The sequence below is a fragment of the Anabrus simplex genome, chromosome 4 (assembly GCF_040414725.1).
Source record: "Anabrus simplex isolate iqAnaSimp1 chromosome 4, ASM4041472v1, whole genome shotgun sequence".
Classification (NCBI taxonomy): domain Eukaryota; kingdom Metazoa; phylum Arthropoda; class Insecta; order Orthoptera; family Tettigoniidae; genus Anabrus; species Anabrus simplex.
The window spans coordinates 259,564,147-259,591,020 of NC_090268.1; the positions used below are offsets into that span (position 1 = coordinate 259,564,147).

General features: G+C 37.4%; 1 protein-coding gene across 3 annotated transcripts in view; it reads right to left on the bottom strand.

Annotated features, from left to right (window-relative positions):
* Positions 1–26,874, bottom strand: part of LOC136871866 (E3 ubiquitin-protein ligase RNF123) — a 320,579-nt gene that overhangs the window by 107,552 nt on the left and 186,153 nt on the right. For all 3 annotated transcript variants that reach the window (XM_067145510.2, XM_067145511.2, XM_067145509.2), the window contains exons 14-15: positions 18,470–18,632; positions 18,087–18,277 (exon numbers count right to left, since the gene is read on the bottom strand). In XM_067145510.2, coding sequence (XP_067001611.2) covers positions 18,087–18,277; positions 18,470–18,632 — 354 coding nt within the window. The remainder of the gene's footprint in view (positions 1–18,086; positions 18,278–18,469; positions 18,633–26,874) is intronic.

Below are 26,874 nucleotides of genomic sequence, written 5' to 3' on the forward strand. Positions count from 1 at the left end.
ATTTAATGGAACGGAGAAGACAAGAAAAGGGCAGAGAAGACAGCTACCGACAGACACAAAGAGAGATTAAGAAGAAAATCAGATTAGCCAAGGAAAGATGGATGACAATGAACTGTGAAGAAATAGAAGAACTAAATAAAGACCATGATAGTTTCAAGTTATACAAGAAAGTAAAAGAGATAGCCGGGCTGTACAGAAAACAGATGCCAATGACTCTTTGATGACACCAGCAAACCCATCCTAGATGAACAAAAAAATCAGACAGACCTGGACAGAATACATAACGAATTGTTCAGTGATGACAGGAGTGAAATTATTTACTTACACAATGCAAAAGGTCCAAAAATAACAAAAGAAGAAGTATTACATTCCCTCACAATATCACCTAATGGTAAAGCAGTAGGTCCAGACCAGATTCCAGCTGAGGTTCTAAAACTAGTAACTAAAGAGAATGTTGACCAAATTGCTAAACTTTTCAGTACAATTTATGATACACTGAATAATCCCAGAGGACTGGTTGCAATCGACATTCATCGCAATACCTAAAAAGTCTCATCCAAAGAAATGCAGTGACTACCGTCTCATAAGTCTGATGAGCCATATGCTAAAAGCATTCTTACGTATAATACATGCACGCATTAGAACAAAGTGCGAAATAGACTTGGATGACAACCAAATGGGTTTCAGAAATGCCTCTGGCACACGAAAAGCCTTATTCAGCGTCAATGTCCTGCTCCAAAACTGCCACCAACTACACAAAGATGTATTTGCATGTTTCATTGACTATGAGAAAACTTTTGATAGAGTGAAATATGAAAAACTGATAAGAGATTCTCCAATGAAAATATCTCGATGGAAAAGACATACGCATCATACAGAATCTCTACTGGGGCCAACAAGCAACAGTCAAAATCAACCAAACCAAAACATCAGATGTGAAAATCAGAAGGGGGGTACGCCAAGGTTGTATACTCTAGCCGCTCCTTTTTAATATCTCTGCCGACATCATTTTTAAAGAAGCTTTGCATGATGTTGAACTGGGTGTGAAAGTAAATGGGCCGGGCTGAGTGGCTCAGACGGTTAAGGCGCTGGCCTTCTAACCCCAACTTGGCAGGTTCGATCCTGGCTCAGTCCGGTGGTATTTGAAGGTGCTCAAATACGACAGCCTCATGTCAGTAGATTTACTGGCACGTAAAAGAACGCCTGCGGGACTAAATTCCGGCACCTCGGCGTCTCCGAAGACCGTAAAAGTAGTTAGTGGGATGTAAAGCAAATAACATTATTATTATTAAAGTAAATGGTGTTTTAATCAGTAATATTAGATATGCAGATGACACTCTGATTTTGTGCAACACTATAGAAGGCCTTCAAGAACTCCTGAACAGAATCCATGTCAAAGGTTTACAGTATGGTCTCAATATAAATGTAGCAAAAACTAAGTTAATGGTATTTAGTAGAAATAGTAATGCAAATGTCACCTTGTCAAAACAACCATAAAATAGAACAAGTCCACCAGTTCAAGTACCTCGGCAGCATAATAACAGACAGTATGGATCCAGATAAGGAAATCAATGCAGAATTGAGAACGCTAGAGCTGCATTTCGCAGGATGAGCTCTTTGTTCTGTAATAATCATCTGAATCTGAAGCTTAGACAGAGATTAATGAAGTGCTACATCTGGTCAGTACTGTTATATGGACCAGAAACATGGACCTTAAAAGCCACAAGTATCAAACGACTTGCCGCCTTTGAAATGTGGTTGCACAGAAGAATACTTAGAATACCCTGGACAGATATGATAAACGATTAAGTCCTAAGGAGAGCTACGGCGAAGCAAGAACTAATAACAACTATAAAAGTTCGCAAAATAGCTTGTCTAGGCCACATATTAAGAGGAAACAAATATGGCCTCATAAAACTCATTCTCCAAGGTAAAACAGAGGGCAAATGGCGAGTTGGCAGACCAGAGATAACATGGTTACACAACATCAAGCAGTGGACCGGTATTGAGACAACTGAGAGACTCTTCCGACTGGCAGAAGACAGAAAAACTTTCACCAGAGTAATCGCTGACGTCTGGGCAACCGGATATGGCACTTGAAGAAGAAGAAGGTGATTGGGATCAGATACCGAGAACGAAGAATTATCTACAATCTGTATAAAAATCAGTCTGCAGTGATAAGAATCGAGGGCTTTGAAAAAGAAGCAGCAATCCAGAAAGGAGTGAGGCAAGGCTGCAGTTTGTCCCCTCTCCTTTTCAATGTTTACATAAAACAGGCAGTAAAGGAAATCAGAGGAATTTGGAAAGGGAATCACAATCCAAGGAGAAGAAATCAAAACCTTGAGATTTACTGATGATATTGTTATTTAATCTGAGACTGCAGAGGATGCTGAGAAACTGCTGAATGGTATGGACGAAGTCTTCGGTAAGGAGTACAAGATGAAAATAAACAAGTCCAAAACAAAAGTAATGGAGTGCAGTCGAACGAAGGCAGGTGATGCAGGAAATATTAGATTAGGAAATTAAGTCTTAAAGGAAGTGGATGAATATTGTTACTTGGATAGTAAAATAACTAAGGATGGCAGAAGTAAGGAGGATGTAAGATGCCAGACTAGCACAAGCAAGGAAGAGCTTTCTTAACCCCTCAGCGCCGACCTCTATACGTCGTATAGACCCTCTTTTCTTCCGTAGCCGCCGACCTCTATACGTGGTATAGACCCATACATGGTTTCACATTTACGGCTATAGCGCGAAGAGTTTTGGAGTTACTGATATGCAAATTGTTTTGTTTCCAAGAAGACATTTTCGGGTTTATCAGTGTTGTAAATAAGAATTGAAAAATCGTTATAATGTAGTTGTTTTTGCAAGGATAATTATTTGTCAAATAAGTCTGAGCACTAATCTCTTACTTTTTTTAAAGTCTGTTTGCTTCATTCTTTCCCACAGAATAAAATAAGGAAATGATGATCTGAGAAGTTTGTCTTTTCGTGTGATGTTCTTTGCTCTATTTGTACATTGGGAGTGCGGTTTATTTATTATATTTGTCTTTATTTCTCAGCTTGTAATATTTTCGTAACTCTCCACGAACGCTCTGTGTAGGCATCAGTTAGTGCTGCTTTCTGTCAAACGATATGAGAACCAGTTGTTCATGGTATATATCTCGTTTGAAAGACATTGTCTCGACCTTTTATCTGAAATATGTATCGAGTTGGTTTGTTTCGTCATAAATGTTATTCCCCACATTCAGTTTCATCCTGTTGCTTTCGGTCTCGCTGCAGCTTCACCAGTCCGTGTGACGCGCCGCGCTCAGCCGTGGTATGACTGACAGTAACGTGCTTGAAATATTGTATAATTCAGATGAAAGGTTAGTAGGAAGTAGTAGTGACAGTATAAGCAGCAGTGATAATGAAATAGATGATGTAGCAGTGGTAAATGATGAGAGTGACGAGGAGGAGGAAACAGTACTTGGAAATTTCGTGTAAGAGACTATAAATAATTATACAGGTCAAAGAGAAGTTTTCAACGGTGAATTCTGATTGCTAAATTCTCTAATAATACTCACACAGGTCACAGAGACAAATATTGAGCAATGACCTTATCGGGTTCAGTTGGTAAAAGGTTTGTTTACAAAATATGCTCGGGAGGGAGGGGAACGAAATATTCAAGGCTGGCGCGCATCAGATAATACAGTTCCAAGGTTGCAGGAAAGACATTTTATCAGGAAATTAGCACCCAAGAGTTGGAAATCCAAACCTCAGAGACATTGTATCCTGTGTTCAAAACACGGCGAAAAGAAGACGTCAGTGTACTGCTGCCAGGAGTGTAACTTGAGTCCCTGTCTCAAAGAGTGCTTTGAACTCTTATCACACGGAACTAAATTACTACGGAAATGTGAAACTATTATGTAATTATCTAAATGTACATAGTTCTGTCATAAGGATTTCCAAATTGCGTGAAAATCGGGCTACTCTTATACTTGTAGTAACGCTTTAAGTGAATCGATGTATTTCAGTCGCGCGTAGTTGAAATCTCATCCGGCCGCGGGGTAGGAAGCTATTTAAATGGCTGCGACGCTGAGGGGTTAAGAAAAGAAATTTGCTCACTTCAAATATTGATATAGGAATTAGAAAGATGTTTTTGAAGACTTTTGTGTGGAGCGTGGCATTGTATGGATGTGAAACATGGACGATAACTAGCTCAGAAAGAAAGAGAATAGAAGGTTTTGAAATGTGGTGTTACAGAAGAATGCTGAAGGTGAGATGGATAGATCGAATCACCAATGAAGAGATACTGAATTGAATTGGTGAGAGGAGATCGATTTGGCTAAATCTGACAAGAAGAGGAGATAGAATGATAGGATACATCTTAAGACACCCAAGACTTGTTCAGTTGGTTTTTGAAGGAAGTGTAGGTGGTAAGAACGGTAGGGGTAGACCAAGATATGAATATGACAAGCAGATTAGAGCAGATGTAGGATGCAATAGTTACGTAGAAATGTAAAGGTTAGCACAGGATAGGGTGGCAGGGAGGGCTGCATCAAACCAGTCTATGAACTGATGACTCAAACAACAACAACAATAATTTAGTACAAGTAGGTAAGTATGAAAAGTTTCAATGTACACATTACACTTCAACACACAGAGTACTCATACAATTCTCATTCCTGTCAGGCATTCACAACAGGTACAATGTTCCTGTACAAGTGTACAGCATGATGCATTCCATTGTTGGAAAGCTTTCCTGTTAATGTTAGTTAACATGAGAGGAAAGGCATTTTATATGAACATGAAATATTGAATGTGATGTAGATAATGGAAATATCTTCATACATGGTCACATTTGGTGAAGAAGCAGGAAGTGACCAAATTACTGGGGAGGTACTAAAGACAATGGGGTGGTACATAGTGCCTTATTTAAAATGTATCTTTGACTATGTCATGAATAATAGTATAATACCAGAGGAATAGAATGAATCTACAATAATACTAATTTATAAAGGAAAGGGTAATAAAAAGAAACGAGAATTACAGACCAGTTAGCATCACCAGTGTAGTTTGTAAAATACTGGAGAGTTTAATAGCAAAGTATATTAGAGGGGTATATGAAGATAAAAATTGTTTCATGAGGAGCCAGTATGGATTCAGAAAAATTTTCTTGTGAGGCACAACTGGTGGGATTTCAGCAGGACATATCAGACCAATTGGATTGCACAGCCATACACTTTTCCAAAGCATTGTAACTGCTTGCTCTCCTAACTTCACACTTGGAGACGAAAGTTAATACCTGGGGGCACATTAATATAAATATAAACTATATGTGGTTTGCCCACAAATTGTCACGCAAATAGAATTAATTATCATTCCATGGTTTCCCATTTCTCTATGTAATGTTCGGGTGCCAGCGTTACAGTTTTAAACAAAACTGTAAAGCAAAATTTATATTTACTAGCATAGAGACTTATACTTAAATCACAGGGGTAGGATTTTAAATAATTAACCATTAAGTATCGCTTGAGAAAGAAAATTAACGCAATATAAAATACAAATGAATTTATTATACAAAAAAAATGAGATGAATCGGAAAAGTTCCTTTAAGTGTGGAGGGATTTAAGAATTTACGTTACTGAAATTAACAGTTGCTTGCTTTATCTAATTGAGGCTCACCAATTGCAGCTTCCGTTGAGGTAATCTATTTTCCGTGGTTACTCGTCCCCCTCTTCTCTTTGTAGAATTGGCTCCATGGACATCCTTCCTTCCTTCCTTCCTTCCTTCCTTCCTTCCTTCCTTCCTTCCTTCCTTCCTTCCTTCTGTGATGTGATTTGGGCTATCTGGACTAGCACTCCCTAATTGCCTAGTCTTTAAATTAGACATTGGCCCTATACTTGTGAAAATTGATCAGCGTTGATCGTAGGAGGAGAAAATTCAGAGATATGAATTTTTCCATGTTAGCAGAAATCTCAATCCAACTTAGCTAATCTACTGATACTATACAGACTTGTATCAAATGCCATGGACTTGAACTAAACGTAGTTCTTCGTCCAGAATAATGACTGAATATCTCACAAGCTGTAAGCTTGTTTCGTCTCACGCAGATCCGACAGCATCACAGCAGCTAAGTACTGTGTCGAAGTGACAACACACTGTAACGAAAATGACTGTCTCGAAGCGAGCACTCACTGTCTCAAAAATCAATAAAGTCGTTGTAGTTCTGGTAGTCATGTGATGTCTCTAGGTTTGCTCCGCGCTAGATAATATATCACCGGGCTCTCCCCACTCTTGGTAATGGCTCAATAACAAATCTCTATACAACGAAGCATCTGATTCGTAGATCACATTATCATCTCCCTCTCTTCTTTCTTCACAAGTAACCAGTAGGCGTGGCGATGATGTAGAATCCAAGCTTGCTAGCCTTGCACGTGGGTAGCTGTGTAGCTGAGTTTAACCCAGTGACTCATCCAACTTCCCCGCTTCAAGAATAACTTTTCCGTGTACACAAGAATGAGATGAAATGACAACAACTCTGTCTCAACATTGACCATATTTACAATACATAATGAATTCCTACACTTAAAGTAAATACAAAAAATTATTATTTCCACCTTCTCAATACATATCAATCCTGCAATGTTTACAATAACATTACAATATTATTAGGTACTAGTTTCGGTTCTGTTAAGAACCATCATCAGCCAAGCCAAGTGTATATTGCTAAAACAGATTAATGCAGTGAAATGAAATAGGAAGTGATGGCCTAAAAATGGGTGAAAATGATATACATATAAATGAGAACAGTAGTATGCGACAAAATTATTTAAGAAGTGACAATAAAATATTTAAAAAACAGTAGTATCAACTATTATCTCAAATAGAATAAACAGCTCTAGTTGACGGAGTTGCACATTTAAATTGGTTGAATCAGATATAAACAAAGTCCAGAGTTTCCATTAGGTTCTAGAAGATGTGGATCAACATTGCGCAGAGGGAATTTTTGTTCAAAAGTCCAGAGCGGAGGTTAAAAGATATCAGAGCTGTAGAATGTATCTTGAGGTAAATTGAATCTTGTTGTGGTGCAAAGGAGTAATCCCAATTCAAAAGGGAACCAAAATGAACCTTGCACAATGTAAAGTGAGCTTGGTGGTTGAGTGCAACTACCAGAGTGATGTACTGAGAAGGTGGAAATAATTTTTTGTATTTACTTTAAGTGTAATCTGAACTCAATACGGAACCAATTATGAAGTTTATAACCTTAAATAATGAATTCCTATCCTACATAATATCATAATTTGAATAATAAATGATGTTCTAATAATATATACGATATGATTCCAAAAGCCTTATTTACAAATGATTGAAGTTAAAATAAATATGTCATATAAATAATTGCCAATGGCGGATAATCTCGATATCGAGTGATATCGCGTAAAAGTATGGCTGGAGAAGCCTGGACGGTTACAGCATCTGACAGTGGGGAACATGGAATATTATTAAAGACATTGGAGGTAATAGGATTGGACACAAGGGTTATACGTTGGATAAGAACATTTCTAAACTCAAGGGTTCAGAAAATCAAAGTAGGAAATCATGCATCACAGGAAGAGGAAGTGAGGAAGGGAATTCCACAGGGTAGTATAATCAGTCCAAAACTTTTCTTAATGCAAAAATAAGATTGTATGCAGATGATATAATTGTTTATAGGGAAATAAATAACATAGAGGTTTGTACAGAATTATAAAGGGACCTTGATAGTTGAAAAGAATAATATAAAGGTTAATGGAGTGAAATCAAATGTCACAATATTTACAAACAGGAGCTTAAAAACTGAATTTAAATATATTTTGGATGAGGTAATTGTCCCAAAAGTTGGAAAGTGCAAATACTTAGGTGTGAGATCTGAAAGTAATTTGTACTGGAAGTGTCATGTTGGTGACATTGTTGGGAAAGCATACAGATCGTTACATGTCATAATGAGGCTACTTAAAGGATGCAACAAAGAATTAAAAGAGAAAAGTTACTTAAGTATGGTTCGTCCATTATTGGAATATGCAAACAGTGTTTGAGATTCTCACCAGAAATACCCAATAAAAGAAATAGATGGCGTGCAGAGGAAAGCAGCAAGATTTGTAACAGGGAATTCCAACAAGAAAAAGTACTGTATCCGAAATATTAGAGAAACTTGGGTGGGAAGCTCTAAGAGATGGGAGAAAACTAGACATAGAGCCTATACAGGAGAGGAAGCATGGGGGGGAATCCACGAGAGGCTTCAGTTGGAAAATAATTATATCAGCAGGGCTGACCGCAAGTAGAAAATTAGACGGGATTTTAGCAGAAGCAATTGGGGTAAGTTTTCATTCATCGGGAAGAGCATGAAGAAGTGGAACAGTTTACCAGGGGAAGTGTTAGATCCTTTTCCGAAATCTGATATTCCAGAAAAGACTAAACAGCAACAGAGAAAACATTTCAAATGTTAGAGAGCATTTCACCTGTGCAGGTTATTGCATATAAAGAATTTTTGTGAATAAATAAATCCATCCCCTTGTCTGTAGAGATTGAACAGCCTAAGTAAAGGACTGCCAGTAGGGGTGAAGTACAGTGGGGACTTCGAAGGTCCTGGGACCACTACGGTAGCTGTGAAGGCCCTTCAGGAACTCTGAAAAGCGGTGGCAAAAGGTGCTCTGGTAAAGACGCAGCAGTCGTTATGCACGTTAGGTACTAAAATGGGTTTAAAAAAAAGTAATGTAAATTGAAATCTTATAGCAGTTTTATAGTATTATTTGAAGTGATTTTACATACTATATATGAGTTGATTAAGTGTGAGTACAGAATGTATTATGAGTAGAATTTTGTAAATAATATAAATTTATTAAGAATGAGCTGTATGTTTAATAGAAAAATTGTTAGTGTATATTGTATAGTACTGTATTTTAGGAAATTTTCTTATTTTTTAAAATTTAGTGCTTGATAATGTATTTTTGTGTATCATTTGCCACCAAGGTAGACACCTCATTTGCAACTAAAATGATTTTGATTTGAATAAATTAAGGAGAAATTCTTTACGTTTCACTGCATCTTTGGAAGAAAATCTACAGGATTCTTTTTAAAGCTCTCCTTTTATGAGCTGAAACACAACTTGATCCACAGCTTGGTGAATATCTGGGAGGATTCAGGAAGGGGCTATCATGCACTGAACAGATCCTTAACCTAAAACTATAATTGCACTTGCCAACCTAAGGAAAAAAGACTTAGTGATAATTTTCATAGACTTAAAAAAGACCTATGATTCGATTGAGAAACATCCCAGAAGATACCCTAATACCAATCAAAGGTTAAGTTTCTAGGTGAAATTTCAGAACCCTTTGACATCAAAAACTAGAGTTCCACAAGGGGATGGTTTATCACCTATCCTTCTTAAGTGTGCCTTAGAAAGGGACATCGGGGAATGGCGGAAAGCCCTCGAAGGGAAGGAAGTCCAAAGTGGACTCAGTTTAGGGGATCTAAAATTAGACTTCATATAGATTGCCTGGCTTTTGCAGACTATCTTGCAATCCTAGCACCATCCGTTGAAGTAGCTGAGCAACAGACTGAGGAACTTTATCAGGCAGGCAAAATAGGAGTCAAAGTCTCAATAGTCTCAACTGAAAAAACAGAATATATGGCCAATATTCAGGACAGTAAGAGCCTCTGATGCTCGGACGGCAGCGCATCAGCGTCTCACTGCTGGATACCGTGGTTCAAATCCCGGTCACTCCATGTGAGATTTGTGCTGGACAAAGCAGACGCAGGACAGGTTTTTCTCCGGGTACTCCGATTTTTCATGTCATATTTCATTCCAACAACACTCTCCATTATCATTTCATAGCATCTATCCGTCATTGATAAATCACTTTGGGAGTGGCAACCCCATCGTACTAATAGCCTATATATGATGGATTAATTCATTACATCCCTGACCTGGTCAGAGATTGGAAAACAGGTTGTAGGTTTTCATTTTAATTAAGTACAGTCCATTTAAGATAAAAGCAACACAGGGCGATGTTCAAAATTTTGAACCTTTCAAATATTAGGAGAGTGGCTATATATGAGGTATAATGAAAAACGGGGTATTGAGGCGAGATTAATTAAAATGAAGGCAGCCTACATGAAGACTCTTGAGACATACCATAAGAGAGCACTATCATGGGAAGTTACGACCCAACACTACCAGACAGTTGTAAGACCAGAAATTTTGTATGAGTCAGAAACAATGAACTTGGAAAATAAAGCCTCTCAATGAGAACTGGAGAAACTACAATGAAGGATAGGGAGAAAGACCTTAGGACTCATTAAAAAGGAAGAAACATGGAATCTCAATAAATGAAGTGCACAACAAGGTGGGCAAAGTAACAGACGTCATCAGGAAAAGGAGGCTGACTTTCTTCGGTCGTGTATTCCATATGTCTGACAGCAGGCTAACAAAAAATTTCCTAACACAAGTACGGAATCTCAAAGGCAAACTTAGATGGCTCCAAGCAGTGGCTGATGATCTGAAGGGATAACTGAAGAAGATGTCCTAGATAGGTGCACCTTTAAAAAAAAATGCAGGATTGGAGGGTAGGCCCTACCTGAAGACTAGGTCAAACCATTGAAATGACTTTCCAGACCAAAGGACAGAAGAAATGCTTATATTAAGAGAATGAAGGACATGTGGGGAAGGTTACATAAACATGGTTGGAAACCTAATTAAAGGTGGTCCAATAAGGCTGTAATATTTTTTTAAAAAGTAATGTATAATTAATGTGTTTGTTATAACTGAAGAAAATCTGTTAGAATTATATTTCCTTTGAGATTACAGAAAGTACAGCTATGATGATTATAGAGTAATTTTCCATGGTATGGGTGTTTATGTCCAGCCCGCGGTGTAGGGGGCAACACGCCTATCTGTCACCCAGCAACCCCGGGTTCCCGGCCGGGTCAGGGTTTTTTAATTGTAATGACTAATATCCCTAAACTGGGGACTGGGTGTTTGTGACGTCCTTAATCTTCCTTTCCTCACAAACAACATTCCACACTACCGCCATTCCAATTATGCGCAGGTTCATACAATATGGTACCAGTAGGGGCAAAAGATCCACATGGGTCGACGCCCCGAACAAATAGCATTTAAAAAAAGGGGGTGCTCATGGCTGATTGTGGGCATCATCGCTGTGAGTCTTAGCATTTAACGTGCTGCCTACACATTTCTTTTCTTTGAAAAGAAATTGTGTTAATTTAATTTAATCTAGGCTAGTTGTCGTCGGCCTAAATAATATGATTATGTTTTTGTGTCATAACATAATTAAAATTTGTGAAAATATGAATTTCCATGTTTATTTTGTTATTATGATTTATTCAGAGACATTTAATGATAAAGGTAAATTAATGATATTCAATTAATGTTTAATTAAGTGGAATTCTTTTGGTAAGTTTCTTTGTTTTATTTGGTTGGGTTGTGGTGAACAGTGATATCTAACACAATGTAGGTTATTTTGGGAATAATAGTATTTCAGAAATAATGATGATAATTTGAATAACACATTAATAATTGTAACATCCCTGGATTAAAAGATGTTTACAGTGCATAGATGATAACATGATACTTTAATTAAAGAAGCAATTAAGGTTATTGGGATCAGAGTTAATTAATAGGCTGACGAATGTCTAAGAGTTGATGTAAATGTTGGATTTAGGCGGAAATTCTGGTTGTTGTGTGCTGTTGAGAGTTAACAAGAGTCAAATGGTCTAATTACAGAGAAGAAATATTGAGATAATTGTGTGTCCCAGATATATTTTTGAGATGTTGAACCATAAGGATAGGCCCAAAGCAACGATTGTTTCTCCACATAAAGTGTTGATTTGTTATTTATTTGCCTCCAAATGAGAGAGCATGATATTAAGTTGAGCAAGACGGGAAGACTCTGGTTCACAGGAGGATATTTAAGTAGGGACAAAAGTAGGATACACGACAAAGGAACGTCAGTGTTAAGGGATTGAATGCTCTCCAATGGACCATTATTATGAAAAAAAAAAAAAAGCAAATACCACAACACGATATACATGTCACTTGTGAGTTACAAAAGATCACTCAACTCCGTTAAATAATAATATTCTCTCACATTCCGACTCGTTGGCTGAACGGTCAGCGTACTGGCCTTCGGTTCAGAAGGTTCCGGGTTCGATTCCCGGCCGGGTCGGGAATTTTAACCTTAATTGGTTAATTCCAATGGCAAGGGGGCTGGGTGTATGTGTTCTCTTCATCATCATTTCATCCTCATCACGACGCGCAGGTCACCTACGGGAGTCAAATAGAAAGACCTGCACCTGGCGAGCCAAACCCATCCTGGGATATCCCGGCACTGAAAGCCATACGACATTTCATTTTCATTCTCTCACATTTATGTAGGAGCAAGGTTAGGATGATCTGATATCCAATATAACACAAAGGAGAAATTTAAACATATTGTTACGTGCTCAAGCAACCATCAGCCTTGTCGCACCCCCATTGGATGACTAAGCCAGTTTGGGGAACCTCCCAGCTGCTCGAGGACATGCTGTGGCACTTCCTCTATTGTTCCCTTTGTCTAGTTTCCCCACGCAATATCTGGAAGGTACAATGGGAATGTTCCATCTCTAGCCGAACCCTGTATATTTCAGTAGACCATCATCAAGGTATAAATACAAGGCCGCTGCGAGTGAGACTGTTGTTGGTATCGGAGTGTCCAGAGAGTGGTTTGGACTAGAGACAGTGTGCAGAACGAAAGACTGTGTACTGCCTGAGAGTACTGTGTTTGTGTAGTTTGGTGAACTGAGGATCGGCGTGAGTCAACGAGAGAAGTGGGAGTAATTGGACCTGTGTTAATAGTCACTGTTATATCGTCCTGCTATTGAATACCGTTGAGCTGTTGCTGTTTAGTTGTTCACTGCAAGTGACTGTGTGAATTATTGGACTGTCTCTGGAGTCGAACCAAGGAACAGTCATCGTGCGTTGTGTAACTAGTAGCACTGTGTTCAAACCCAGCGGTCTACACACAGCTGCTGTATAAAGAACTGGACTTGGAGAAGTGAAAGTAAGGATTACAGCTGTTCCCAGGTAATAGAAAAGAGCTGGACCACCTCCTGTGCTGAAAGAAGAGAGACTTTTAAATAGACAGCAATTAGTGAGTGTGGTCATTCATGGCTGAATAGAATTCTGTGTGTGTACGCATGCGCATTTATTGGGTCATCATGAAATAAATTATAGTAATGAAACAGACGGAGTTTTATTCGTAAATAATAATATAAATTAAAGACATTGTCCAAGTATGCTCCAGCGAGTGTTTCACTGGTGGCTGAGGCAAGTCGTAGATTAAAATGCACAACCATTTGTACAGGATTAATATTATGAAATAATCAAATTAATATTTATAAAGCAGGATTAATCAAATCTGATAAACTATAAAGTGAAATCCAAACATTTGTGCATGACAGTTTGGTAGATGTTTATGTGGATTTTATTCTAGGCCATCACGGGTTGTTGCATTCTGTCCAAGTGTTTTATTTTGTTTGTGTGTTTTCATTGTGTTTATTGATCATTGTGTTGCCAGACCAACGTTGTATATGAATGTGTTATATATATTTCCCTATGATATTCATTGTACAGTTGTGATTAGTAGAGTAGGACTCCAGTCGACATCCGATCCAGATTAAGTGTAGGCAACATATTAAATTTATAGCATTATCCCAAAAAGGTAGTCACTGAAGAGACATAATTGTATTTGGTAGTTTTCAGAGAAAGGTAATGGTAAATCTATATAAAATTTTATGTGTTTCATGTGACTGATTGATAATTCAAATGTATGTCACCAACGTCTGTTCAGTTGATAGTATTTTCAATAAAACAAGGCGAATGGCCTTAGCGTATTGAACTTATAAACAATTGTCACCCATTAAGTAATTCAGTGAAGTACATTATCGAAGTAAGAGGTAATAAATTTAATCCTTATGTAACCAGAAGATAATGAAGTGGTAGACATTCCACATGCTGGGAGAAGAGTAATGCAAGTATTTTGAGCAGCGCCAAGGCAGAACCTGAAGATCAGAGGGATTCATGCTACAGAAGAAACCGTAAAGGGTACAGTATGATTCCGACAGAAAAGGGAGGGTATGAGGTGTGGTTCAGTATAACGACAACAATGTTTTGTGGTTAGTTGTATTAGGTAAGATTCTAATTATGTTAAGTTTTGCATTTAAATCCATTGCTGCCTTAAGGGATATAGCTGAAAGATATTCTGATCCATACTTGACCTATTTTTTAATAAAACATATTATTCTGATTAATTTATTAAAATTTTCAAAAATTTGTTTAATAGGGAAGCAGTCATTGCTGCTCCAGGCCACTAATTTATATTTAATCTCTCGGAACACATAAAAATTTCCAGAATGTAATAAAGAATAAACAAATATCATATTTTATCAGTAGTGCAGCAGAGAATGATATTCATCATCATCATCATCCTTCCAAGTAATGGAACATGTGACCTATTACGGTCTTGCATTTTCTTTCCATCGCTTCATTGGACGTCCTAAAGATCTGTGTCCTCGTGGTTGGTAGCGTAGGATCTCCTTTGGTAGTCTTCCAGATTCAAACCTTTGAAGGTGATGTTTCCAGTTTTCTTTCACTGGTTTCACACTCAGTCCCTTAAGCACATCTTAATTTCTTTTACGATCCCATTTCGTATAGCCTGCTGTTCTGCACATGAGCATCATTTCACGTGCTGTAATTCTGGAAATGTCTTGAGTTCTTATTGCCCATGCCTCACTGTCGTAGCAAAGGGTTGGTGTGGCTGAAGTGTTATGAAGACGTAAGCGAGTGTGTTTTTGGACAAGAGATGGCTTCATAATGTGATTTATAATTCCTGTTGTTCTGGTAAACTTGGTTGTTTTTGCAGACATATCAATTTCCCCATGGTAAGATAAATTGTATCCCAGATAATTGAATTCATTGACTCATTCCAAAATTTTATCTAAACAGATTTTACTAGGGATAGGGTCCTTCCCTTTAAAGGCCATTATTTTGCCCTTTTCTGGTGAAATGATCATGTAGAATTTTGAAGAGACTTTCAGGAGATTAAATACTGACCACTGAAGATCATCTTCTGATGATCCTACCAATGCAACATCATCAGCAAAGAGTATGGCATCTAGATGTGTGAGATATCTGCTGACTGGGATTAATACAAGCCTTTCATGCCTCCATTCCAGCATTATGTTATTTAATTTAATAGAGAAATGTACACTCAAGTTCGAGCATTAAATAAATTTCACATTTTAGTCTTTGCTATAGTCTGTAATTGTCCTGGTTCTTTTCGTGCAAGTTATGATGTGGTATCTACTACACTTCTGCCCACACAAAGTGCACTTGCAATCTTCGTCTGGCTAGCATTATGTTATTCACATAGATTACGAACAACAAAGGAGAAAGTCCACAACCTTGTCTCACACCTCTGCTAATCGGTTCATATTCAGTCTGATGATTTCCTAACTTTACTGCAATAAGGTTGTCACTATACATGTTGTATATGTTATCTATTAACTGGTGTGGGACATTATCTTCTGCTAAGATATTGAGAAGTCTGTTCCTGTTAACTAGGTCAAAGGCTTTCTTGAAATCAACAAATGCTACGTGAGTTTCCAAGTTAAATTCCCTGGGTTTTTCTACTAAGACTTTCAAGGTGATTAAATACTGATCACTGATGATGCTACCAATGCAACATCATCAGCAAAGAGTATGGCATCTAGATGTGTGCCAGTAAGCATCAGCACATGAGCGTCCCTTTCGAAATCCGTGTTGTTCATTTCCAATCACATTTTCATAATGCCTGAATACAGTAATTTTTCTTTGACAATATTAGAGTAAATTTTGTAACCTGAGTTGAGTATACTTATCCCTCTGTAATTTCCACAATCTTTCATACTGCCCTTCTTATGAAGAGGAATAACTATAGCTTTTTGCCAATTCTCTGGTCGTCTGTTGCCATTCCAAATTAAATTGATGAAATAGACAACTCTTTGCTTGAAGATGTTGCTGGAGTACTTGAATGATTCTGCATTTATTGAGTCTTCACCAGATGCTTCTCCATTTCTAAGATTTCTGAGTACAAGCTCTAAGTCTTTGAGTGTAATGGTTTCCGAAGACTTGTTAAGTGTTGGCAGAAGAAAAGGCTCAATATTTGAACCCTTCCAAAGGTTCTGAAAATAAATGAGCCACTCCGTTCGATGCATTGTATTCTTCTTTTACATCAATTATTCAGTTTCTTGTTTTGTGGTCTTGTTATATAAGTCTCCAGGTGTGAAATAAAGATTTTCCAACTCTCTGTGTGCTTTTTACACACATCCCTTTTGCTGTTGCTCTCTTGTGGTGATACACTATTTTATCTTCTAATTTACTAGTTGTCAACAATTTTTTTGAAAGCATTTCTTTTGTCTGAAATAACTTTTTCAATTTCTTCATCCCAGATTCTTAAACCTTTTTTCTCTGCCATTTTTTTTTAACTCCCAAACTCTCAAAGGCAGACTACTTTAAAACTGAACACAAATTAGACCACTCCATTTCCACGTTGTCACTAACTGGTGTCATCTGTGTAAGATTATTAAGTCTGTTCTGGTACAGCTATCTTATAGTGGGGTCTCTTAATAGGTTAATCTTATAAGAAGTTTTAATTTCATGTGTTGTTTGTTTCTTTTTTTTATACCATCTAGGCCTCAGACGAATAGGTGCTACTAACAGATAGTGGTCAGTTTCCAATTCAGGGCCTCGACAGACTCTTGTATCCAAGACTAAATCCGCCAATTTACCATTACAAATTACATAATCAATAATTGATTTCTGCTTTCATGCAGACCATGTGTATTTGTGTCTGTCCTTGCATGGGAACATCGTGTTCATATCTGTAACTGATTGAAGACGGTGAAATCTATTAATTTTGTTGCATTGTTATTACGGATTGTTTCTGCATGAAATTTCTCATAACCAACTCTAGCAATGAAGTCTCCCAGTAATAGTAGCATCTTGTTTGTTAATTTTATTGACTATCTTCTGCAGATCATTATAGAACGCAACACTTTCTATTGAATTGCCCTCAACTGGAGCGTATACCCCTATAACTGCAAGATATCCCCTGGATAGTTTTAGTCCTAATTGGATAATCCCTTCATTCCAAAAAGTGTAGCCATCACTTGTTGATCTTAATCTTCTGTGTACCATGAGCAGTATACCTGTCTGTGCTCTAGTATGTCCGTCAACCCCACTGTAAAACTGTAAATAATGTACTGTCTCTTTTGATCCCTGATGCTTTATTTTTGTTTCTGAAATTGCCACAATTAAAATGCCTTTTTCTGGGAAGAATGATATACAACAACAACAACAACAACAACAACAACAACAATAACAATAACAATAACAATAATAATAATAATAATAATAATAATAATAATAATCGTATGGCCTCAGCTACCGTGTGCAGACATTTCAATTTGACGCCATCTGGCTGTCTGCTCGTCAATTTCCACGTTCCGTTTTACTCTAGGCCCCCACTAGGTGGCAGACCGAGTAAACCGAAACTCTCTTGGGCGTCTATGGCTGAGATGTAATGAATTTTGTCGGGTAAACACCAAATGTGTCACCAGAGATCTTTTACATGCCGACATCATCGCACGACATGGAGTGTCGAATGGACTTTTTTCCGCCCTTCAAAAATAATAATAATAATAATCATACAGTAATATTATTGGTTTAATGCACACCAGCTGCATAATACTGCTCTATGGTAATATTACCATAAAAGGCTATATTGACACGTTCATTTCATAAAAATGAAGTGCCCTTAAATGACAACATATCACATGAAAGTTTATTGATCTATGTACAGTATTCTTCACCAACTGAACTATTTGCAACCTTCAGTGATTATAGATTTTTTTTTTTTTAATAGGGAGGGAAAAGTTGTAAGTCAAACAGTATATGTTATACAATCATAGAATATCCTTCTAAATATATCTACAAACAATAAATTAAACAAATCATATGAACAAACTCACTTATAGTTTGGCTAATGAGACTTGAATCTGTCTGTAGTAGTTTTGGGCCAACTTTCTTCACCAAATGAGGCGACTTCCGGAAACGGAAAGCAAATCCACATCCCTGCCATATTCTGACCAGAACCCAATTACTTTGTGCCCAGGCACGATCTTCATATGGTCTAAGAAGAGCTCGCACCATACTGACACGACTGAAACAGAGGAAACATATTTTTACCATATTTTACATAAAATGTGTAAATATGATATTTACAAAATACAGAACATCTGGAAGAAGTGCAAAGAAAAGGGAATAAGTTTGAGAGGTAGAAGATCTGGTGGATTATGTAAATGTGGTCCATAGATGACTCTAATGAATAAAATAATGAAATAAAGCACATTACCTGTTATAAGGCACTCGCTCAAGAGCATGTAAAGTATTTGGACTGCAAACAAAATGAGCCAGGGCTTGTATCAGTGTATCCTTGGAATTGGCATGAACTATTCTTGGATCAGCAAAGTGATCACAGAGAAATTCGGAGATTTCAACCAGCAAATCATCATATCCTGTACAAATGCAACACATTATTAGTACATAACAAAAAGGATGAAAAATTAAAGGATGACAGTATTAGATGAGAATAAAGAGTCTAGTTTAAACCAGCAAGGAGGTCAGACGTGTCGTGCGGTGTGTGCTGGTTGAGTGGAGTGGTGAAAGAATGGGGGAGCAGTCGGGTCAAGTGGAGTGTGTGGAGGAAGCTCGGAAGATGATTGGTATTGAGCAGTACAGGGTCACTATAGGGAGATGGCAGGAAAGAATGAGGAAGGGAATGAATAATAAAAAAAGAATGTAAGGTAGAGATGGCAGTGAAGGAGAAGATGCTTCTTGCGGCAATGGTGGTTACTGTGCTGCTAGTTATTGGAAGTGGAGGTAAATCCGGGGCCATATAGTAGCAACGTGAGTTGGGAAGACATTCAAATTATAAGGAAGGTGGTAAAGGAGGTAGTGGAGGAGTTATGCCCGTTTGAGCACTAAAAAAGTTGCTACAGGACCAAGTCCAGGAGCACGAAAAGATGAGACAGTGGATCCAGAAATACAAGAGAGATACTAAGGCAAAGATGGAGGGCAGTGAGAGAGAACTGGCATCACTAAAGGAAAGAATAAAAAATATGGAAGAGCAGGTGATAAATTTGAAGAAAGAAATAGCAGTCTGCAAGTCTGCAAGAAGAAATCCATATTTATTTATGGGGAGGAGGAAGACAAGGCAGAAATGAAAGTAGACATTATCTACAAAGTGGTGGATGCCATTCAACAGAAAATGAAAATTAACTTTAGTGAGGTCGACATAGACAATGTGGAGAGGGTAGGCAAGATGAGAGGGCGCAGACCCATAAAAGTGTCTCTGCTATCTTCATTGATGGCAGATATAGTGATAAGGAACGCTGGTAATCTACGGAGTGAGAAAATTGGGATTAAGAGGGATTTGGGAATTTCAAAATTTTGAAGAAACATTTAGTGAGGGCAAAACTGCAGGGGTTGAGAGCGTATATTAGGCGCCAGATACTGGTGGTGAGCCACGGAAATTGGTCCAGAAATTGGACAGTAATGAATCTGAAAGCGTTGGAACAGAGCTTGCAGCAAGAAGAAATTAGCAGGGCAGAGGAGGGTGCGCATACTATCTTCAAAGCGATCATAGGAGCCAGGGAAGCAGCAAATGAGATGAGGAGGGAGACCAGGGCAATAGTTAAGGAGCTGAGGATGGAGGACAGGGTGAGAGAAGAAAGGAAGATACAGGGAGTGAATGTGTGTGTGTGTGTGTGTGTGTGTGGGGGCGGGGGAGAGAACACAAGAAATGGCAAGTGCCCATAAACGAAGTGAAAATACTGTTTTGAGGGATGAAGCAGAAGCAAGAGGTGCCTTGGCTAAAGGGAGAAGCTTGAGCCTAAAGGAGCTGTGGGGTAAGAAGGGTAAATCGGACAAAGGCGTAGTGACAAGAAATAAAAAAAACAAGCAGCAGCAGGAAGTAAATTGTTTAAGTACATGAGAATAGTGTGTGTGTGTGTGTGTGTGTGTGTGTGTGTGCGTGTGTTAACTGCTGTCATTGTATTTGAAATGTATAGTGAGCTTGATTGGTGTCAAACGTATCGAAAATGCAATAGAGTGATCAGAGTTACTATGTTGGAATGATAGGAGAGATAGTGAATTTAGATGGTATTGGAAGGCTGTATTTAATATGAGGTGGGTATTTGGTTAGTAAGTAAGGAAGAGAGTGATTGTAAAAAATGGTTAGTTGATAAGGGTAAAGGTTAATGGTAAAATGAGATGCCATCATTTAATATAGTGAGATGGCAAAATGTAGTGGCATAATTTAATATGGTGAGAGGCTTATGTGACTATAGTTGAGATATTATGGTTGGTGAATACAAGTGGTTTCAGGATGATTGTGATTCAATGACAAGATGGTATTGTATCAGGAAGGCATAGGCTCTGGCACATATGAGTTATAAAATCTTTATTCATGAGCGAATGGCAAAGTTACGACGTACGAACAGCTGTGCGAAAGAATGTTCTCATCCCTAATGCACTGCATGAGGAAGACAGCGTGAGTGGAGCAAGGTCGAGTGACGTCAGCACTGATTGTAGCTCACCTCCCCACAGAAACATCTCGAAATTATTTTATAAGCTTCTCAACGACTGGAACAATAAATATGAGACTAACACCAAATTGTAGCTCACATTTTAAAAGTACAACCCTGCAAATTTGAGATTAATCCGTCCAGTGGTTTCAAAGATATGACAAGTTGAAGTTTGGGAAGTATTTTCACTCCTCCGTCACCTGACTCAGAGTGCGGCTCCCAGCCGGATATAAATAGGTCGACGAACCGAGGGTATAGTCAGTGTATCTTAAACTCTACGATCATGACAAGATGTCAGTATGCTCCATTGCGCTTCGCGAGAGACATAAAAGTTACACTCTAGAACTTTGAAAGTGTGCGAGGACGTACCAAGTGAAGTTTCAGCCGCGTTGAGATGTGTGAAATGTTATAAAATTTTCTCCGACTAAATCGTCGTTGTATAAGATTTACGAGTGTCTTAACTAAGTGAATTTACAATAGAGACTGTGCTTGGAAATTCAAGTGTTTAGTTTATCAGTTGACAGTACTGCAGACTTTGTCAATCTCTTGTCATTTTGAATTTTGTCATTGACAGTAACAGCATACTAGGACACTGTGTGTGATAAGCTGAACTCCCAATTTATGACAATTTAATTAATTTTGAGACTCATTTCTCATATACTAGTACAATTATGAACTGTGTGAAATACAATTCCACTAAATATTCAACAAATAACAGGACTAAATGTGACTATTTTTTCACGTATTTTCTCGAACTTTCGATTATTACCCTGAAAAACGAACTGAATGTTGAGGACTTTTTATGGCAATATTAGGTCATACGAACTCGTGTCATGCAAATTCAGTCATAAAAACTTCTTAATCTATGAACATTATTATTCCAGAGACTGTTATAGGAGTGATATTAATGGCATTTTCTCAAGTGTTTCATGGACTGTAAAGATTATTCGACGATTGAACCTAAGACATAATCAGTGACTATTATGAACTGTGACAGTGTTCAACTTTATTCTATAACCTGTGAGTGAAAGACTGTGTTTTCCATTTTGAAAATGACTGTAGGTTATTACTGCATTAACTCGACTTATGGATTATACTATAGCAGAGACTGTGATATTCTGAGTCACGTATTTACATCGTAAAACAAAAAGTGAGAATAAGAACTATGCATTAAGACTTGTGTCAGTGTAAAATACCAATCTTAATGATAATTAAGAGTACTACAACCCATTATTTTGTGCCAATTGAACTTTCCGTGTTTCAACATTTCTCTTTCAAAAGAACATTGGAAATCTTGGCGAAGTGTCGTGATAATACACTACGTAGAACATAATTTCCAGCGTGGGATTAAACGTGGTTTCTTCAATCGTGGTATCCAGCGAGGGAATTACCATTTCGACGAGGGATAATAATGTGGTATCTTCACTGAACGGACGTGTCACACTGCTGGTGATGAGTTCGAGTCTTGGCTGCACGCTGCAGAAAGTTCCAGTCGCCAAGCCGCAGGACAGTACCTCATCAATCCTTATAAGCAGATTACAGATGATATAAGTGTTTTTCATATTTTTTGAGTGAGTAATTCCACTTAGACACTAACTGACTTTTAACAAAGCACTCAATCATTTCTGGTGCTACATTCGTTAACAGAAAAGTGCTTCGTGTGAATTTTACTATTCTTAATAATTCAAGAAGACTCCATGTCTTGTTTTGAACTGTAGATTTCTCTTTACAATCTTTTATAAATTGAAGTCATTTCACTTAGACGAACTATAGGGTTTGCCATAAAGCAAGTGCACTATTTTATTCACTTATAAAATCGATTTAGATGAACTGTAGGAGTATACAGCAAGTGATTGAAAACTTTTACTTGAACTATCAGATTATTAATGGAAGTATGTGTTAATATTATGTCTAAAAATCTTAAAAAAACTGTAGGTTTACATTACAAGTGATGGACTTGGATTTTACACAATTTGGTTAAATGAAGTACTATGTGCAAAGCGTTATTTTGGAATTTAAAGCTATATAAGAGATCTTAGATGAACTGTAGGGTGTTTATGATCTCAGAAAATTGGTATTCCTTTTGGGCATTTTTAACATCAAGTGGATGTCTCAGAATATAACAGCGCCGATATTTCATTTTTGCATTTTGAAAAGACTGACTGAAAATTTAATTTTGACAATTTAACTGCAGGGTGATTTACATGAAAATTTCAATAAATATTGTCAAAAAGATTTTACTATCTATTATTCGCCCTGCGAAAATATCCTTCTCTGTACCTGCTCCAATAAGTAACCGCACACTACCTGAGATCCTTCCCATGCCCTGGCCCCATAATCATTTCCCGGTACAGTATGTTTGGTGAGTTTGGAAATAATAATGAGGTTTCGTGAACAAGTTAATATGTGGAGATGGCTGGTATATGATCTTATGGACTAAGTCAATTGTTAGTAAATAAGGTAGTAGAGTGGCTGTAAAAACTGTGATGAGTTAAGGCTGGCAGATGAAAAGGGAGATAGTGATGTATAGTTGGTAAAGTATTGAATGGTAAGTGAGATGGCTTCATTTATTGTGAAGAGTGGTTTGAAATTTCAAAAGAGAATAACTATGGTTGAGATTGAGGATGAAATCGATATGTGGTGAAAGAATAAGACCAGGTTGTATAAGCTGAGATGGAGATTGACTGTGATTCAGTGATGAGTCTGTAAATAATAGTGAGGTATCATGAGTATGTGATTATGATTAGTATATGGTATGTAAATTATGAGGAGTGGTTGATGGATATAATGGTATTACAGGAAGGAAGCTAATTGGATGAAGATGATAGTATTGTGTGAAGGCCACCAAGAGTGATTATGTGCATATGGTATATAAATTATGAGATGCGGTTGATGAACAAAACTGTGCTAGAGGGAGGAAGTTTGTCACCTGTCTCTCATCAAGAAAGGACAGCAGAATTTCATTTTGGTCCTTAAAAATTTAGTATATTTTACTTATTCAAGAAAATGAAGAAATATGGACTCTGCAGGAATTTTTTATGTAACTAGAAGAAAATGTTAATTTCAATGTGTTCTGAATATTATTGTAATATTTCTTTAGGGAAACCTCAAGAATAGAATTTGGGACTTATGAACTGTAAATGAACTTTGCAAGTGCGATTAAGTGACCTTTGTATTTAAATTTCATTTAGTTGTGTTGTATTAGTGTTGTGTATCAGTTAAATTAATTTCAAGAAGCGTTAAGATATTCTGGACTAACGGAAGAAATTTGTTTTAATGTAACTTGAAGAATTTATTGGAAGTTATTTTTTTAATTATTGTGTGAAGAAGAACTAAATGGTATTATCATTTTATATTCTGTACTTCAAAAATTGTAATTCTGTAACGTGTTTGAAAAATTTAAAAGGGCTTTATTTTTGAGGCAGCCTATACCGCACGTGCAGTTACTACTGATGAAAACTTTTGTGTCGCAACAGAAATGTTTGAGAACTTGTGAAATTGCTAACTATCTTAAACTGACCATATATGGTCATGCAATTGTATTGGTCAGAATAACGATGTTTCCAAGTGGCGAAAAATGGGAATATAGAGAAATTCAGTGTCCTATTGGTTATTTGTGATCGAGCCATTTCCGGCCTTCTGCCAGATTTGCGTGTGTGATGTGTGTTGTCGGCATCTTTACCATCTGATCATTCTCGTGAGCGCTTGCGCTCGAGGGCTTCCCCTCAGGGAACTTCAGCCTTTCCTGGTAAGTGCTATTTTTATGCTTTTTCTATTATGTTGATTTTATTCAGTTCCTTCTAGTGTTTCAGTATTTTCTCGTTTACTGTAACCTTCAATGATTTAAATTCAATGTGTCGGAGTTTGCCCTAGATTCCCGTCGTCGCTAATTTCACTTTCTGAATGACTGTGTTTTCGGCAGACAGTCACCTGCATTTTGTTATTGACAATATATTGTAATTCAGTATAACCTTACTATGTTAAACCTTGTGTTTTACAAATTTACTCAACTATCCTGATTATGTCTTTATTTTGGTTTAGTGGATCTGTATCTTTTGTTAATTTTAATATAATTGAGCTAGAGGGTGATTCTCGTGAACCTTTTCTTCCCCATAACATCATACCTTCCCACGGACCTCAATATGGCTCCTTCACCTTCCACAATCCTTTCTATAGTTGTCGTTGTTAGTAAGTTATATTTGATAAGTTAACCATCACGTTTCCAAGCTTAGATGTGAAACCGCCGCTACTTTGTTATTTTATTATTTTTCGAGTTCATTACTATATTATTATTATTATTATTATTATTATTATTAGTGTACGTGCCCGATAGGTGCTACAAAATTAATGTGTGGAGATGGCTGGGACATGATATTATTGTATATTGTTAGCAAGGAAAGTAATAGAGTGATTGTAAAATTGTGAGGAGATAAGGTTGGCAAATGAAAAGGGAGGCAAAGATGTATTGTTGGAGTAGTACGGAATGGTAAGTGTGATGGTTTATTTTAATGTGGATATTGACCTGAAATTTTGAATGAAACAAAGTTTGGTTGAGATTGAGGACATAATTAATATGTGGTGGAAGAATAAGACTAGGTGGTATAATCTGAGGTGGACGAAGATTGTGAATCAGTGATACAATGGTAGGTTTGGTGAGCTTGTAAATAATAGCGAAGTATCATGATTACATTCGGTTGTTAAATCAAAATACTTGGGAGCTGTAGCTAGATAATGGAGTTTAACAGTGGACACTAGTAATGAAACGTAAGGGGAAGAAAGGCACACCGGCACGACAGTGGGTGTAGTGTGAAAGCTGGGTTTGCAACTTAAGTAGAGCAGCAGAGAGGTCAGGCGTTCAGGATGGATTGTGCTGAGTTGCGAGCCCAGCCGGAAGTGATATGCAGTTTGTTTAAACTGCAGATGCCGTTTGCCGATATCATTATATTCTATACAGTAAATATGTCTTTATTTTACTTTCTTATTATCATACAGCCTTCTGCCATGGCCAATAGACCACCAGTAAGCGTTGATCCTGGGCCATACGAATGTTTATTTTTCTGCATTTCCATTTAATTTTATTTTATTAATAATATTTTTTCTGGTTTTTGTCATTCTTTTCCCTTTCTTTTGTGAGCTGGTTTAGGTCAGACTTGTTATTTATTTCTCCATTAATGGATCATATACATATAATGTAGATCTGGAAGGAAAAAAAAAAAAATAATAGATGAGAATAAGTGTTGAACAAGCAAGGTCAGAGAGGAAGGATGGTCCTAACAAAGTAAGCAGAAGCAAAGCTAGATTCAGCAGAGGCTCTGTAGCTGTCACAAGCGCATCAAGTTGTAAACCTCTCACAGGTTGTATTAAAGACATGTACAGTATCTGTCCACATTACTAGACTATCACATTTTAAACTTTTATTTCATTAATGGCTCACATTCTTGGTTATATATATTAGTCATATTATTATATATTGTCATATATGCGTGCATTATACAACTTCATATTCCTGGTAATAATGTCAAGTTTGAAACATATTCCCACTTTCAAATTTTGCCTTTTATTTATTTATTTATTTATTTATTTACTACTTGTTTGATGTTTCACTAATGTCCGACCCCGTGGTGTAGGGAGCAATGCGTCTGCCTGTCACCTGGCAGCCCCGGGCTCGATTCCTGGCCGGGTCAGGGTTTTTTAATTGTAAACGAGTAATATATCTGCCTGGGGACTGGGTGTTTGTGTCGTCCTTAATGTTCCTTTCCACACATTCAACACTTAACACTTCCGCCATTTCCAAATACATGCAGGTTCATAACATAGTGTGCAAAGTAGGGGCAAAAGATCTTCGTAGGTTGATGCCCCGAATAAATAGCATTAAAAAAAAAAAAATGTTGCACTAAAGGTATATCAAAGGGTTTTAGTGACTCACGGATGGGAAAAGGCTAGGACTGTGCAGGTACTGGCCGTGGCCTTAAGGCCTGGTGTGAAAAGGGGGAACTCCTGACGGTGTGATTCAAACCCACTACGTACTGAATGCAAGCTCACAGCTGCATGACTAACCACATAGCCAACTCGCTTGGCCACCTTATTTAATCTCGTATCTCAAGAATATATTTTTGCCAAGATATGATTCAGCACGTTCCATGATTTTCTGACTTCCAACCTTCCAACTTTT